Genomic DNA, 16333 nt, shown 5'->3' on the forward strand with positions numbered 1-16333 from the left:
CTTTCTCCCCACCCCCACCCTCCTCTAGCTTATCTCTCCACGCTTCAGGCTCTCTGCCTTTATTCCTGATCAAGGGCTTTTGCCCGAACCATCGATTTCGCTGCTCCTTGGATGCTGCCTGAACTGCTGTGCTCTTCCAGCACCACTAATCCAGAATCCAGTATCTATTGTCAAGTACATTAATTTGATAATAATGTCAAACAATAAAATCTAACATTAAGATTAGACTAGATTAGGTTGGATTTATTGTCACATGTATGATCGTAAAGTGAAAAGTGACGTTTTGAGAGTTATTTGCAAATAGTCATCACTCTCTGTGGCCATCTTGGATCTAAAACTTATGTGTTGAAATGAATCTGACTTCTATGGGGTAAGTCAAGACCTGACTGTGGTGAAGTGGAATTGATGACTGAATAGCAGACTGTTGAAGTATAATGAGTGCTTCAGATGGTTGGAATGGTTTGGATACTCATCACGAGCATTGTAATGGAATGAAATCAAGGACATTCAAAGCCATAGCACATGAATAAAGATGCAAGTATACAACAGAATTGAACAATAAAAGCATCTATAGGGTCAAAGAGTCATAAGGCACAGAAACAGATAATTCAATTGAACCAATCCATGTCGAAGATGATCCCAAGCTAAAGTAGCCTCACTTACCTGTTTCTGGCGCATATCCTCCACAAGCTTTCCTATTCCTGTACATAGTTAGTGAAATGTCTTTGAAACACTTTAATTGTGCATATATTGTTACGATGTGGGGTAATTTAAAACCAGCAACACAGAAAAAGGTTTGTCCCATAGAGTAATCTGTGAAAATTCGAGAGGTCAAGAAGTGTTTAAAGTAAAATTTAACAACTTTATTTCTTAAAGTATAATAGAGTATAATTAACTAACAACCATTTACAACTCCTTCCTCTAACCTATCTTTTACCATCCTTTCGATAATACTAGACCGATAAAACCCCCAATTAAAATCTACAAAGCAAAGCTTCTTATCTCAAAACCAGTTTTTCTCTGTATTCCTGTTGTCTTTTTTTCTTCTCAGGGATTCTGCTTCACAGGTTACTGATCGATAAAGGTACCTTTAACAGAACTACTTATTGGGCAGTTTCTACATGCTGGTGGCTTGATAGTTCTCCTCCCAATTGTTCAATTTTCCCTGGTCTTGTAACCCCCCCCCGCCCCCACCAAAGCATTGGATAGTGTCAATGACTTTTAAGATTGTTAATATACAGATTTCAAACTTGATTGGAATTTGGTATTATCAGGGTATCATTTAAACTGATTGGCTGAATTCAAATTTGTTTTTGTCTCATAGCAAATCAGCCCGCCCTATTTGTTCTGAACCAAATGTTACATTGTAAATTCTCCAGCACTTGGTGTGCTTGCCAAGTCCTTCACTCTCTTAAGGGTACAGTACACTTCTACACTTTCATAATAATATCCTCCACTTCCTCAGGAAATTCATACCATTTGCAAACAACACTCTGTGTAAAAAAAGATGTCCTGTGTTTTTTTAAAGTCTATCGGCTTTCATCTTAAAAATGTGTCCCCAGTCATGAAATCTCCCATCCTAGGGAAAAATAAACAACCATTAACTATATCTGTACTGCTCATTACTTTATAAATTGTATAAGGTCATCTCTCAACTTCTTACACTCCAATGACTAAAGATTCAGTCTTTCCAGCCTTTCTTTATAACTCAAAACTTTCATATCCAGCAGCATCCTGGTAAATCTCTTCTGAAACCTCTCCAGCTGAAGAATATCCTTCCCATAACTGGGCGACTTGGAACAGTTCTCCAAACAAGGCCTCATCAATGCCCTGTATAACCTTAACGTGACTTCCCAACTCCAATATTCAAAGGACTGAACACTGAAGGCAAGCATTCCAAATTGCTTTTAATCATCCTGCCGATATGTGATGCAAACTTCAAAGAATTATGTACCTGAACCCTTAGATCCCACTGTTGTACATCCTACCTAAGGCCCTACTATTAGTTGTATAAGTCATATCTCTCTCTCTCTGTTGTACCAAAATGCAATACCTTGCATTTATCCAGATTGAACTCCATTTGCCTTCTTTCAGCCCTTAAACCCAATGGATCAAGATCCCTTTGTCATCTTAGAAAACCTTCTTCACTGTCTACTATGCCACCAACTTTGGCGTCATCCATAAACTTACTAACCATGCCTTCTTCATTCTCATCCAACCCACTTACATAAATGAGAAGCAAAAGAGGATCCAGAACTGCTTCATTTGGAATACCGCCTCCAGTCCGAGAAACTACCCTCCTCTACCACTGTCCATCTCCTGCCGTCAAGCCAATTACATTTCCAATTAGCAAGCTTATCCTGAATCCTTTCTGGCCTAACTTTATTGACTAATCTGCAATGTTGAGCATTGTCAAAGGTTTTTCCAAAGTCCAAGTAAAGAACGTTGATTGTTCTGCCCTCAACAATCTGTTTGGTAATTTCCTCAAAGAACTGAATGAAGTTTGCGAGACACGATTTTCCTCGTACAAAACCTCTGAATGTCTATAAATCCTCTCTTTTAAAATCACCCCCAACAATTGACCCCCAACTGAAGTTAGACTTACTGGTCTAAAGTTCCCTGGTTTCTCCTTACAACCCTTCTCAAACAGAAGTACATTATCAGCCAAGCTCTACTCCTGCCGCACCTTACCCACAGTTAGAAATGATGCAAATATTTCTGCAGTTTCTTCCTTTATTTCCCACAATCCTCTGGGATGCATGAGATCAGGGTAGACTGTTTACAGGTACGTCGAAACATCAAAATTATAAGCATATGATAGGACACATGAAGTGGAAAATGGGCTGGTAAAGAAAATTGGAAGGTATTGGCAAATAATTTGAAAAGCAGTCCCAAACAATCGTTCTGTAATGAAAATGCTGGGGGGGGGGTAGTAGGAAGAATTATAGATCCGTGTAGGGTGGAAGTGCATGATATATGTTAAGATCACTAAAGAATCGTGATGAATACTGCGCTCATACTTAGAACCCCTACAGTGTGGAAACAGCCGTTTGGCCCAGCAAGTGCACACTGACCCTCCAAAGAGTAACTCACCCAGACCCATTGTCCTACTACGTTACACTTACCCCTGACTAATGCACCTCTCCTACACATCCCTGAAGACTGTGGGCAATTTTAGCATGGCCAATTCACCTAACCTGCACATCTTTGGATTGTGGGAGGAAACTGGAGCACCTGGAGGAAATTCATGCAGACACAGGGAGAATGTGCAATCTCCACACATGCAGTTGCCCGAGACTGGAATCAAACCCAGGTCCCTGGCGCTGTGAGACAGCAACAGTAAATTTAAGGTGGTGTGAAACTTGACTAAATGAAGGTAAGTGGAACTGTAGACTAGCCTTTGAGTAGAATCAATGCCTGTCCAGTTTGGAATAGAGACTTCGAAAGCACACAAAGGATAAATTATACAATAAGTTGTTATATTAATTAAGATTGCAAAGATATGAAAGGTTTAACAGAGGACTTGGGAGCAACAAATTTGACAATTTAAGCTCAGAAGGAACTGAGAGATCTCAAATTATTGCAATGTTGTCATTTTTGCATGCCTGATGGACAAGATTCACAAGGCACATTGAATGGAATGATCTTTGGGTTAATTGCTTTTGAGTTCATTACAGATTCAGGAATGGCTGGAGTCCAGAACCAGGGATTGCAAGATAGGAAATATACCATTTAGGACAAAAATAAGACGAAAGGTATTCCCCAACAGGAATGGTGATTCCTTTGAGTTCTCTGCCCCAGAAAGTGTTTGAAGCCAAGACATTGAATATTTTCAAGTATGGAATAGATAATTATCTGAGGGTGAAAGGGATGAAAGGATATTGGAAGAAAACTCGAAGCAGGGTATTGAATTGTACAGTCAGGGATGATATTATTGAATAGAGAAGCAGGTTCGGAGGGCCGAATAGACTCTTGCTGCTCGTCCGTTCTATGCCTTTCTGTTTCGTTGAGATGGCGCTTCAAACCATCAGCAACTGATTATCTTGAGTTGCTGCATTACTTTTGCTGTTTCAGTCAGGTTGCTGGAATTGTCAGTGAAAACTACTGCTTTCAGTCTCTGTGGAAGTTTGGGATGCTCTGTTGCTTGATGAAGGTGAGGGGTAATGTTTTCTTGCAGAGTGGTGCATGTATGGAAGGAGCAGCCAGAAGAATCATGAATGTGGGTACAATTGCAACATTTAAAAGGTATCCGAATGAGAAATGAATAGGAAAGCTTGAAAGGGATATGAGCCAAATGATAGCAAATGGGTTCAGATCGGTTAGAGATGATTGGACGGTGTGTATGACATGGACCGAAGGGTCTGTTTCCATAACGGCTAACTATATGACTCTGTGATTTCTGCACTCCGTTGCTCACAAGGATTGTTCTGTTTTCGTGTCACTAAGCTTTCTCTTTGGCATTTTCCTATGGTGTGTAGGATGTGAATTATGTCAGGGACTGTCTCTCTTGTGGCAATATAGTTTCATAAACAAGTCAGAAGTAAGAATGATATAACTTTAAAATTCCTCTGGGAATCTGAAAGATTATAAAATAGTGTCACTAACAACGTTAATGCCATGTTTACTTCACAGGTTTTGACTTCTTCACCACGGAACAGCTCCTTCATGCGTAAAATGCTGGAATTGTTTACCATTGTAGATAAAGTCTATTACATCACTATTGCTGCTATTGGCGTCCCTGGTAAGTTTTGTTTTGAAATTTATTCATGGGATGAGGGCATCGTAGTCTTGGCCAGCAATTATTGCCTATCCTTAAAAGGCCAGAGGCAGTTCAAGAGTCAAAGAAAAAACAAAGAATGACGAATTGAATTGAATTGAATTTATTGTCACGTGTTCCGAGGCACAAGAAAAAGCTTTGTCTTGCGAGCAATACAGGCAGATCACAGAGTTAAGTAGCATAGATAAGTACATAGTGGCAAAAACAAAAACACAGGTACTGGCAAATGTTAAGAGTTTGTGAGCCCATTCTGTATTCTAACAATAGTAGGTTAGAAGCTGTTTCAAAACTACTGTTTCAAAGTGTTCAGGTTTCTTTACCTTCTCCCCAATGGTAGAGATTGTTAGAAAAATGTTGTCAGGGTGGGATGGATCTTTGAGAATCCTTGACAGCGGGCCTGGTAAATGGATTCTATAGATGGGAGGTTGGTCTTTGTGATTGTCCAGGCCGAATTCACCACTGTCTGTAACTGTCTCCGATCTTGACTGGTACAGTTGCTAAACCCAAATTACAACACAGGAAAAGGCCCTTTGGTCCTGCAAAATCTGCACCGATCTAGATTTTCTATCCAAACCTGTCACCTACTTTCGAAGGATCTGGCTCCCTGCCCATTCATGTTTCTGTCTAGATGCTTCTTAAATGATACTATCATGGCTGTCTCTACCACCTCCACGGGCATAGCGTCCCAGGCAACCACCACCCTCTGCATAAAGAACTTTCCACGCATATCTCCCCTAAACTTTTCCCCTCTCACCTCGAACTCGTGACACCTAGAAATTGAGACCCCCATTCTGGGAAAAAGCTTCTTGTTATCTACCCTGACTATACGTGTCATGATTTTGTAGGCGTCAATCCCCTCAACCTCCATCTTTCTAATGAAACCAATTCTCAACCTCTCTTCATAGCTAGCCCCCTGCATGCCAGGAAACATACTAGTGAACCTCCTCTGCACCCTCTCCAAAGCATCCACATCCTTTCGGTAATGTGGTGACCAGAACTGTATGCAGTATTCCAATTGTGGCCGAACCAAAGTGCTATATAACTGTCACATGGCCTGCCAACTCTTGTACTCAAAACCCTGTCCGATGAAGGAAAGCATATTGTATACTTTTCTGACCACTGCATTGACTTGTGTTGTCACGTTCGAGAAACAAGGAACCTGGGCACCCAGATCTCTCTGTACATCAATTTTCCCCAGGACTTTTCCATTTACTCTTTAGTTTGCTCTTGAATTGGATCTTCCAAAATGCATCAACTCGCATTTACCCAGATTGAACTCCATCTGCCATTTCTCTGCGCAACTCTCCAATCTATCTATATTCTGCTGTATTCTCTGACAGTCCCCTTCATTATCTGCTACTCCACCAATTTTAGTGTCATCTGCAAACTTGCCAATCAGGCTACTTATGCCTTCCTCCAAATCATTTTGTATATCACAAGTAACAGTGGTCCTAGCACAGATTCCTGTGGAACACCACTGGTCACAGGTTTCCATTTTGAGAAACTCCCTTCCATACTAATCTCTGTCTCCTGTTGCCCAACTAGTTCTCTATCCATCTAGCTAGTACACCCTGGACCCCTTGTGACTTCATTTTCTCCATCAGCCTGCCATGGGGAACCTTATCAAATGTCTTACTGAGGTCCATAAATATGACATCGACAGCCCTTCCCTCATTAATCAGCTTTGTCACTTCCTCAAAGTTATTAAGTTGGTAAGACACGACCTTCCCTGCACAAAACCATGTTGCCTACCACTTCCAAATATAAATAGATCCTATCCCTCAGTATTTTTTCCAGCAGCTTCCTCCTCCTTCTACCTCCTTCCTTATGCTGACTTGGACTAGAGAAATCAAACATCTATCCCTACCCTCAAAATCCGTCATGTCCTTCTCCTCGGTGAATATTGACGCAAAATAATCATTAAGAATCACGCCCATTTTCTCTGACTCCATGCATAACTTTCCTCCTTTGTCCTTGAGTGGGCCAACTCTTTCCCGAGTTACCCTCCTGTTCCTATTCACCCCACTTTCCCCCCTAACCTATCACCTTCATCTCCTCCCCCACTCACCTATTGTACTCTATGCTACTTTCTCCCACCCCACCCAACAATGTTAGCCAAAAGTGCCCCCAAGGAAATTAGTTCCAGCCTGGCCAGGTATAGACCACCTGTTTGAAATAGTCCCACTTTCCACAGAAGTGGCCTCAATGTCCCAAAAATCTGAAACCTTCCCTCCTGCACTATCTCTTAATCCACGCATTCATCCTGCTTAATCCTTCATTCCTACTCTGACTAGCACGCAATCCTGAGATTACTACCTCTGCGGTCCTACGTTTTAACTTGGCTCCTAACTCCCTAAATTCTGCTTGTAGGACCTCATCCCATTTTTTACCTATATCATTGGTGCCTATATGCACCATGACAACTGACTGTTCACCCTCCCTCTTGAGAATTTTCTGCAGTCGATCCGAGACATCCCTGACCAGTGCACCTGGGAGGCAACATACCATTCGGGAGTCTCGCTTTCAACCACAGAGCTGCCTACATATTCTCCTTACAATTGAATTCCCTATGACTATAGCCCTTCCACTCTTTTTTACCACTCTTCTGAACAGCAGAGCCAGCCAGGGTGTCAGAAACCTGGTTACTGCTGCCTTCTACCTGATGAGCCATCTCCCCTAAACATATACAAAATGGTTTACCTGTTTTGGAGGGATTTGACTGAACTACCTTCCTGCTCTTTCTCTGCCTTTTGGTTACCCATTCCTTTTCTCTCTCAGCAATCCCAATCTGCGGTGTGACCAATTTGCTAAACGTGCCATCCATGACCTCCGCAGCATCACGTACACTCCAAAGTGAGTTGGCCCACAGCTCTAGAGTCATCATGCAGTCTAGCAAGAGCTGAGACTGGTCACACTTCCTGCACGGGAAGGGGTCCGGGACATCAGCCGTGTCCTTGAGCTCCCACGTTGAGCAAGAGGAGCATAACACGGATCTGAAATCTCCTGCCATTTTTAAACTTAACTTAGTCTTAATTTAGGTAAATGAAATAGGAAAGAAAAGTTTATTTTACCAATCACACAATAAAATAAAAAAAAAACAAAAACCTTATCTTATCAACTCACCACAGAGTCCATTTTTTTGGTGAGAGGAGGAGGGCCAGTCAACCACATTGTGTGGAGTCTCATGCAGATTTGACCAGATAAAAATGGCAGCTTCTTTCCCAAAAGGATATGGCTTTTTATTTCCAACAATCTACATCATTAGACACTTAATTCCAGATTTATTTATCATTGAATTCATCTGCCATGATAGGATTCTAACCCAGGTCTCCTCGCTCTTACCCGGGTCTCTGGATTAATGGACCATTGGGATCTCCATTAGATTACAGCCTACTCTCAGCATAACTTTTAAAAACAGTTGCATGAATCTGTGCATTGGAATACCATGCCACAGGACTTATATTTAGCTCAAAATATTGCCAATGTCGAATTGGGTTAATTGCGTATTTGTTGGCACTGCCATCATTGAATATGATTATCAGGATTGTTGTAAGTTTTGACTTGACCTTATGTAAGTGATTGCATTGAGTTGATCATGCTCAGGGAAGCATTTTCTTGTTTAGTGAATGCAATCCCCTGCAAAGTGGATTTTTCTTTTTCCATTGAACAATGAAGGTTTTTTTCTTTCAATGAGTAGTTTTGAGGAATTAGTGATGATACTTCCGAATCCCAGTGGGTTATACTAATGGAAAACATTCATTAGCACGTCACCCTAGGACTGAGTATATTTTTACAGTCCTGGACACAATTAGGGATTGGAAATGTCGCATTGTTTCCAGAAATGCATTGATTGGTTTGAAGTGGATTAATTCCATTATGCACCAGGCCAGACTCTCTCAACATATTTTAAGAATGTGACGTGGACCATGATTTTTTCTTAGTTTAAAGAGAGATGTGAAATAGATATTCCAGTCATGACACAGCTGGTTAAACCACTCGGCTTTAAGTAGAACAGAATTTACTTCAATTGTACAATTGAAACACTAACAAAACAAAATGGAATTTAGAATAACGTAACTATTGGAAATGGTAACCGACTCGATACAGCAACTTAATTAAGGAGCTGTTCCATTGCCTGCAATATCCCATAAACATACCCCTTGGAAATAGATAAATTGAAAGGTATGTTCTTACAGACAGGAGAGATTTCAGAGAGAGAAGCCAGTCAAGAATCATCTGCATTGAACCTGTTTGCACTGTAGCAGCTTTTCTATTACAACGAAACCAGATTAAATAAATATCTGAACCGGCAGAACTGGTCACTCCCTTGATATTGTTAAAACAGACATTTCCAGCCATTTCAGCAGTTCTGCCTTTACAACCTCTCCTAAAAAATATCCTCAAAGACAATATAATCTTGTTAAAGTGACAACATTGTCACACCTCCCCCCTTAAAGAAAGAACAATTAATATACAAAGATGGCTTCATTTAAAAACTCTTTAGTCTTACTCTGTTGGTAGACAACAATAAATTTCCATTTCATTGGCAGTAACCATGCAAACATGCACTGCTACAATCTAATTCAGTCTGTTTACTCTTGCCACCGAGCACCTCTGTTTTCATTCAAGTTTCGACATACGTCGGCAATTACATTTTCTTGTCCTGCCACATGTACAGTTTTTAAATTGAATGGCAGCAATAATAAACTTAACCTAAACAGTCTGGAATTTTTGTCCTTAAAATTCTGCAAAAACCTTAATGGGTCATGATCAGTATATGATTATCTCAACCACCCATTACTGGCAACGTAAATATTAAAATGTTGTAACAACAAAAGCAAACTCAAAGGCTTCTTGCCAGTGGTCAAATATTTCTATTGTTGCATGTTCATTTTTTTGGGAACTATCCAATAGGTCTTTCTAGCTTGTGGTCATCCTCTTGTAAGTGCACAGCACCAGCATCCACATCACTAGCATTGTTAACCACCTTGAATGGCTTTGTATCATTAGGTGTGGCTAATACTGGGGCCATGGTTGATGCAGCTTTCAGGATGTCAAATGTGTTCTGACAGTCTGACTGTCTGAAACTGTTTGTCCTGCTTCAATAATTCAGTGAGTGGAGCAGTCACACTGCTAAAGTTCTATACGAATTTCTGATAAACCCAGAAATCATAGTGCTGCTCCTTTCGTCAATGGTATGGGAAACTCCCCAGTCACCTTTGTTTTCACTTTCCAGGGCCATCTGTCCATGTCCAATGACATGGCTAAGAAATGTGACTTGGCTTTGGCGAATTCACTTTTAGCCAGGTTTATCACCAAGTCTGCTTCCCAAAGTCGATTGAATAGATCTGATAATTGCTGCAAAAGTTCGTTTCCTGCGTGACTAAAAATCACCAGGTCTTCAATATATACCACACAATTAGTCATCTAGAAATGACTTTATTGGTTAGTCTTTGAAATGTGGCCTGTACATTTTTCATATCAAATGGGATGACTTTAAATTGATACTCTCTACTACAAAAGCTAAAATTGTCTTTGGTCTTAAGGATAAAGGTACCTGTGAGTTTCCTCTGAGTAAGTTCAACTTAGAAAGAAAAGTTGCTTGTCCCAGCTTCACAATACAGTCTTACAAATGTGGGATCAGGTATGAATCAGACTTTGTAACTGCATTGACTTTGCAGTAGTCTACACATAACCATTGTGTACCATCTGGTTTGGGGATCACTACTGTTTAGATTAGATTAGATTACTGACAGTGTGGAAACAGGCCCTTTGGCCCAACAAGTCCACACCAACCCGCCAAAGCGCAACCCACCCATACCCATTCCCCTACACCTAACACTGTGGGCAATTTAGAATGGCCAATTCACCTAACCTGCACATTTTTGGATTGTGGGAGGAAACCAGAGCACCTGGAGGAAACCCACGCAGACACAGGGAGAATGTGCAAACTCTACACAGAGAGTCGCCTGAGGCAGGAATTGAACCCAGGTCTCTGATGCTGTGCGGCAGCAGTGCTAACCACTGTGCCACCATGCCGCCCATATGGGTGAGGTCCAGTCACTGCAACTCACTTCAATTATCTTGCCTTAGAGCATGTGTTCAATCTCTTTTTGAACTTGTGCCAACGTTAGAGGGTTAAGTGTATAAGGATGTTGCTTAATTGCAGAATCCTCTGAACGGAGTTGTTTTTTAATCAGTGTTGTAAACAATAACACATTCATCATTTGCTTTCCTTCCCCAACAAAGGACCCTTTGAACATAGTCACATGACACACTATGCCAGATTTCTTTCTGTCTGGCGTTCTTATCAAATAGGTCACCTCACTCACTCTTCTTTCGATTTGATAAGGGTATTTAAGCGTTGCTATCACTTGAAGTAACGCTAACACTTTATTTCAGTTAGAAAAATTGAGAATTTTTGATTTCTTTGGCTTCCTGTTTCTGTGTTATTTCAAATATTTGATCAAACATAGTTTCTGATCATTCTACTTCAACTCCCTTATCTCTATTCTTTGATTTGTCCTCCTGTTTCAACTGGTGACTTTGCGACCTTGTTGCCATGCAGTCAGGAAAACTCCCAGGATATATTTCCTCTAATACTTCAGTTAACTGATTTTTCACTGGCTTCTCAACCACAGTAGGCAGTCCTCCTACCTGTGACCCAGCTATATAGTTAGCAAGGACAACTTGTATTCCTAGAACTGAGATTTTTCCAGTACCCCTACCACCACTGGACCCTCTAATCTTACTCTACATAATTGAGCAGTTCTTGTCTTACATGAATTCCATATACTAGCACTTCTTTTCAGGCAATAGCTCTTCTGAGTTACATACTACTTTCTCACAATATCAAAGATTCACACAATTCCGTAACTCTTAATTCTGTAACTTCTTTACCTGCTGCTCCTGGCCAATATAAGTAAATCTTACCTTTGCAAGTAAATAGTTTAAGAAGATTTGGTACTTCATCCTTAACTAACGTCCGACCAGGTTGTACATTCTGGTGCAACTTTTTTAGCTTCCACTGCACTTTCCTTTACCACTTCATCAAAATTCGCTGGCTTATCCTTCCCAGTGCTTTTTCTAAGCCACCAATCTGTGATTTCATGTGGGCCACTTTATTGCATTGAGAACACTGCAGCTTTTTAACTTCTGTTTCCCTTTAATGGATTTTCTTTTTTACCCTGTGGTAAATTATCTTTATGATCATCACATAGATCTACATTTTCCTTACCGTGTAAGGATTTCTCTTTACCCCCATTTCTATCCCTCATGGATTGAAATTGATGCTGGAAGCCAAACTTTGAACTATGAACCAACTCATAATCATCAGCCATTTTAGCTGTTTATCTGGCCGTTTTAACTTTCTGTTCTTCCACATTTGTTCTCATTATCTTTTTGAAGTCCTTCATCATTTCATGCTGACTTGACTGTCTAAGTGCCAATTTATGAAGTGCAAGTCTCTAGTAGTCTCCCTTTCTTCTCTCTCTTTTCCCTATGCTCTCTCTCTTTTACTTTTTGTCCTGCGAAAGCCTTTCATTCTTTTTCTGTTTTCTCTGCTTTTAATCGCAATTCCAACTGGTCCGTTTCTTTTTCATGTTCCAGCTGCCTCATCTGCAACTGAATTCTCTCCATTTCCAAAGAATCTGATGGTGTTACCAATAAATTTAAATGCCAAGCTAGTCATGCAGCCCTCTCCTTTTCTCGTGAACACAGGCAACTCCAATTCCAGTTTCTCTGCCAATTCCAGCGGGTTTGCCTTGCTCACCTTTGGTAAAACCCCCAAAATAACTTCTTCCAACCCCAGAAAACTCTTAGTGACTGAAAGAGCCATTACTGTAGCAAGCACTGTTTAAACCAACTGTGTTCAATACCCAGAACAAAAGACACTAACACCTACCACTCGTCGCCTTTGAGTCCAGCAACCCTGATCTGAAATTGGAATGATTAAATAAATAAAGATTTGTTATGCACCAGGTCAGACCTCATTAAAATATTTTAAAAAGGTAGCCTAGATCCTAACTTTTTCTTATTTTAAAGGCAGATCGCAAGTGAATATTCCAGGTGCGATGCAGCTGGTCAAACCACTCGGCTTTAAGCAAAACAGAATTCATTTAAACATGGCAGCTAAAACATGAACAAAAGAAAACTGAACTTAGAATAAGTTAACTATTGGAAAACCTAACTGAAGTGCTACAGCAACTTAACTAAGGAGGTGTTCCAATTCCTGTAACATCCCATAAACATATCCTTTGGCGAAAGATAGATTCGAACACAGGTTATTACCAGCAGAGAGATTTCAGAGAGAGAAGGTTGTTAAGAATCATGTGCTGACGAATGGAAGCTGTTTACATTGGAACAGCTTCTGCTACAGCTACCAGCAGCTTCTCTGCTACAATTAAACCGAACTACAAAAAAAATTGAACTGCCCACTCCCCTGCCATTGTTGAAGTAGGCATTCCTAGATATTTCACATCTCTGCCTTTGTGACCTCTCTTCAAGAAACCCCAAAGTCAGAATAACCTTGTTAAAGTGACTGCATCGTCACAATCTGCTTTCCCAACAACAGCTCCATAACTGATCACTTGTGAAGTCTCAATTAAATTAAGTATGTAGTGTCTGCAGTTATTCACCACTGTCCCTCTGTAATTCCTGGCCATTTACTCTCTATAACTCTCTCTCTTTCCATAAGGGATAATTTAACTGAATTCTGACTTTGCTTACTATATCAGTAGAGAGATGTAGAACGGAATAACACACCATTGTTGTTTAAATCGCAACAGAATTCAGACTTGCAATTATGAAATACATGAACAATCATTTTAATAAAATCAGTATTTCAATCCACACTATACTAAAAGTAGTTATTTCACAATTATATCAGTAGCAGACAATTTGTAACCAAACTAACATCAATCAATCCTGTTTTTTTTTCTACTTAGTTGTTGGCTTAGCTGAGTTGGCTGGGTTGTTTCCTTACAGAGCAATGTATGCTGGCAGTAGAGTATTGAACATAGAATGTTGAGCATCACAGCGCAGTACAGGTGCTTCTGCCCTCGATGTTGAGCTGACCTGTGGAACCAATGTGAAGCATATCTATCCTACACTATTCTGCTTTCATCCATATGTTTATCCAATGACCTTTTAAGTGCCTTAAAGTTGGCGAGTCTACGACAGTTGCAGGTAGTGCATTTCACGCCCCTCTGCATAAAGAATCGACTTCTGACATCTGTCTTATATCTATCACCCTTCAATTTAAAGCTATGTCCCCTCATGCTAGCCATTAGCATCTGAGGAAAAAGCCTCTCCCTGTCCACCCTATCTAACCCTCTGATTATCTTATATGTCTTAATTAAGTCATCTCTCACCCTTCTCTCGAATGAAAACAGCCTCAAGTCCCTCAGCCTTTCCTCATAAGACCTTCCCTTCAACCCAGGCAACATCCTTGTAATTCATGTCTGAACCCTTTCCAAGGCTTCCACATCCTTCCTATAATGTGGTGACCAGAACTGTATGCAATACACCGAGTGCGGCCGCACTAGAATTTTGTACAGCTGCAACATGACGTCATGGATCCAAAACACAATCCCTCCACTAATAAAAGCTAACACACTGTTTGCCATCTTAACAACCCTATCAACCTGGGTGTCAACTTTCAGGGATCTATGTACATGGACATTGAGAGCTTTCTGCTCATCTACACTGCTAAGAATCTTACAATTAGCCCAATACTCTGTATTCCTGTTGCTCCTTCCAAAGTGAATCATCTTAAACTCCATTTGCCACATCTCAGCCCAGCTCTGCAGCTTATCTATGTCCCTCTGCAACATGCAACATCATTTGGCACTGACCACAACTTTTCTTAATGTCAACCACAAATTTACTAATCCATCCTTCTACGCCCTCATCTAGATCATTTATAAAAATGACAAACAGCAGTGGACCCAAAACAGATTCTTGCACCATAGTCTTCACAAACCATTGGGTGGGGAGGGGGGGGAGGGGGGGGTCCTGCTCTTTCATTAGAGAGAACCAATTGCTGGCAATTCAATTCCCATCACTGATTTGAGGTAACTATGAAGGACTCTCCTTCTAAAACTCTTCCCTTGTATTCGGTCTGGTGACTCTCAGGTTAAATCGCCACCAGTTGCTTTTACATAGAACACAGAAATATATAGCACAGAACTGGCCCTTTGGCCCACGATGTTGTGCCGAGAATTGATCCTAATGAAAACAAAAACTTAACCTATGCACCCCTCAACTCACTGCTATCCATGTGCATGTCCAGCAGTTGCTTAAATGCCCCTAATGACTCTGCTTCCATGCATTCACAGCTCTCTGCGTAAAGAACCTTCCTCTGATGTCTCCTTTATACCTTTCTTCTAATACCTTAAAACTATGACCCCTCGTGCCAGTCAATCCTGCCCTGGGGAGAAAAGTCTCTGGCTATTTACTCTATCCATTTCTTTCATTACCTTGTATACCTCGATCAGGTCACCTCTCTTCCTTCTTCTCTCCAGAGAGAAAGGTCCGAGCTTATTCAACCTCTCCTCATAAGGCAAGCCCTCCAGTCCAGGCAGCATCCTTGTAAACCTTCTTTGCACCCTCTCCAAAGCCTCTTGTATCTTTCCTATAGTAGGGCAACCAGAACTGGACACAATATTCCAAGTGTGGTCTCACCAGGGACTTGTAGAGCTGTAGCAAAACCTCGTGGCTCTTAAATTCGATCCCCCTATTAATGAGAGCGAAAACACCCATATGCTTTCTTAACAACCCAATCTACTTGGGTGGCAACTTTGAGGGATCTATGTACTTGTACACCAAGGTCCCTCTGTTCCTCCACACTGCCAAGAATCTTGTCTTTAATCCTATATTCAGCATTTGAGTTTGACCTTCCAAAATGCATTACTTCGTATTTGTCCAGGTTGAACTCCATTTGTCATTTTTTAGCCCATTCTGCATCCTATGTCGCACTGCAGCCTGCAATAGCCCTCAATGCTATCAACGGCACCTCCAACCTTTGTGTCTTCTGCAAATTTACTAAGCCACCCCTCAACCTCCTCATCCAAATAATTTATAAAAACTACAAAGAGCGGAGACTCAAGTACAGAGCCCTGCAGGACCCCACTCAAAACTGACCTCCAGGCAGAATACTTTCCATCTACAACCACTCTCTGGCTTCTGTTAGCCAACCAATTCTGAATCTAGATGGCCAAATCTCCCTGTATCCCATACTTCCTGACTTTATGAATGAGCATACCTTGGGGAACCTTATTAAATGCCTTGCTGAAGCCCATATACACCACATCCACTGCTCGACCTTTGTCAACCTGCCTGGCCACCTCCTCAAAGAACTGAATAAGATTTATGGGGCATGACCAGCCCCTCACAAAGCCATGCTGACTGCCTTTAATCATGTTATGCTTTGGCTGACAGTCATAAATCCTATCCCTCAGAATTCTTTCCAAAACTTTGCTGACCACAGATGTAAGACTGACTGGTCTGTAATTGCCAGGGATTTCCCTATTAACCTTCTTGAAAAGAGGAACAACA

At 41.0% G+C, this 16333-nt stretch overlaps 1 protein-coding gene across 1 annotated transcript in view; it reads left to right on the forward strand.

Moving 5' to 3' along the window:
* Positions 1-3370: 3370 nt before the first annotated feature.
* LOC122544227 (probable G-protein coupled receptor 139) overlaps positions 3371-16333 on the forward strand; it is a 22304-nt gene continuing 9341 nt past the window's right edge. The window contains exons 1-2 of the mRNA XM_043683305.1: positions 3371-3376; positions 4633-4741. Coding sequence (XP_043539240.1) covers positions 3371-3376; positions 4633-4741 — 115 coding nt within the window. The remainder of the gene's footprint in view (positions 3377-4632; positions 4742-16333) is intronic.

The sequence above is a fragment of the Chiloscyllium plagiosum genome, chromosome 47 (genome assembly GCF_004010195.1).
Source record: "Chiloscyllium plagiosum isolate BGI_BamShark_2017 chromosome 47, ASM401019v2, whole genome shotgun sequence".
Lineage (NCBI taxonomy): Eukaryota > Metazoa > Chordata > Chondrichthyes > Orectolobiformes > Hemiscylliidae > Chiloscyllium > Chiloscyllium plagiosum.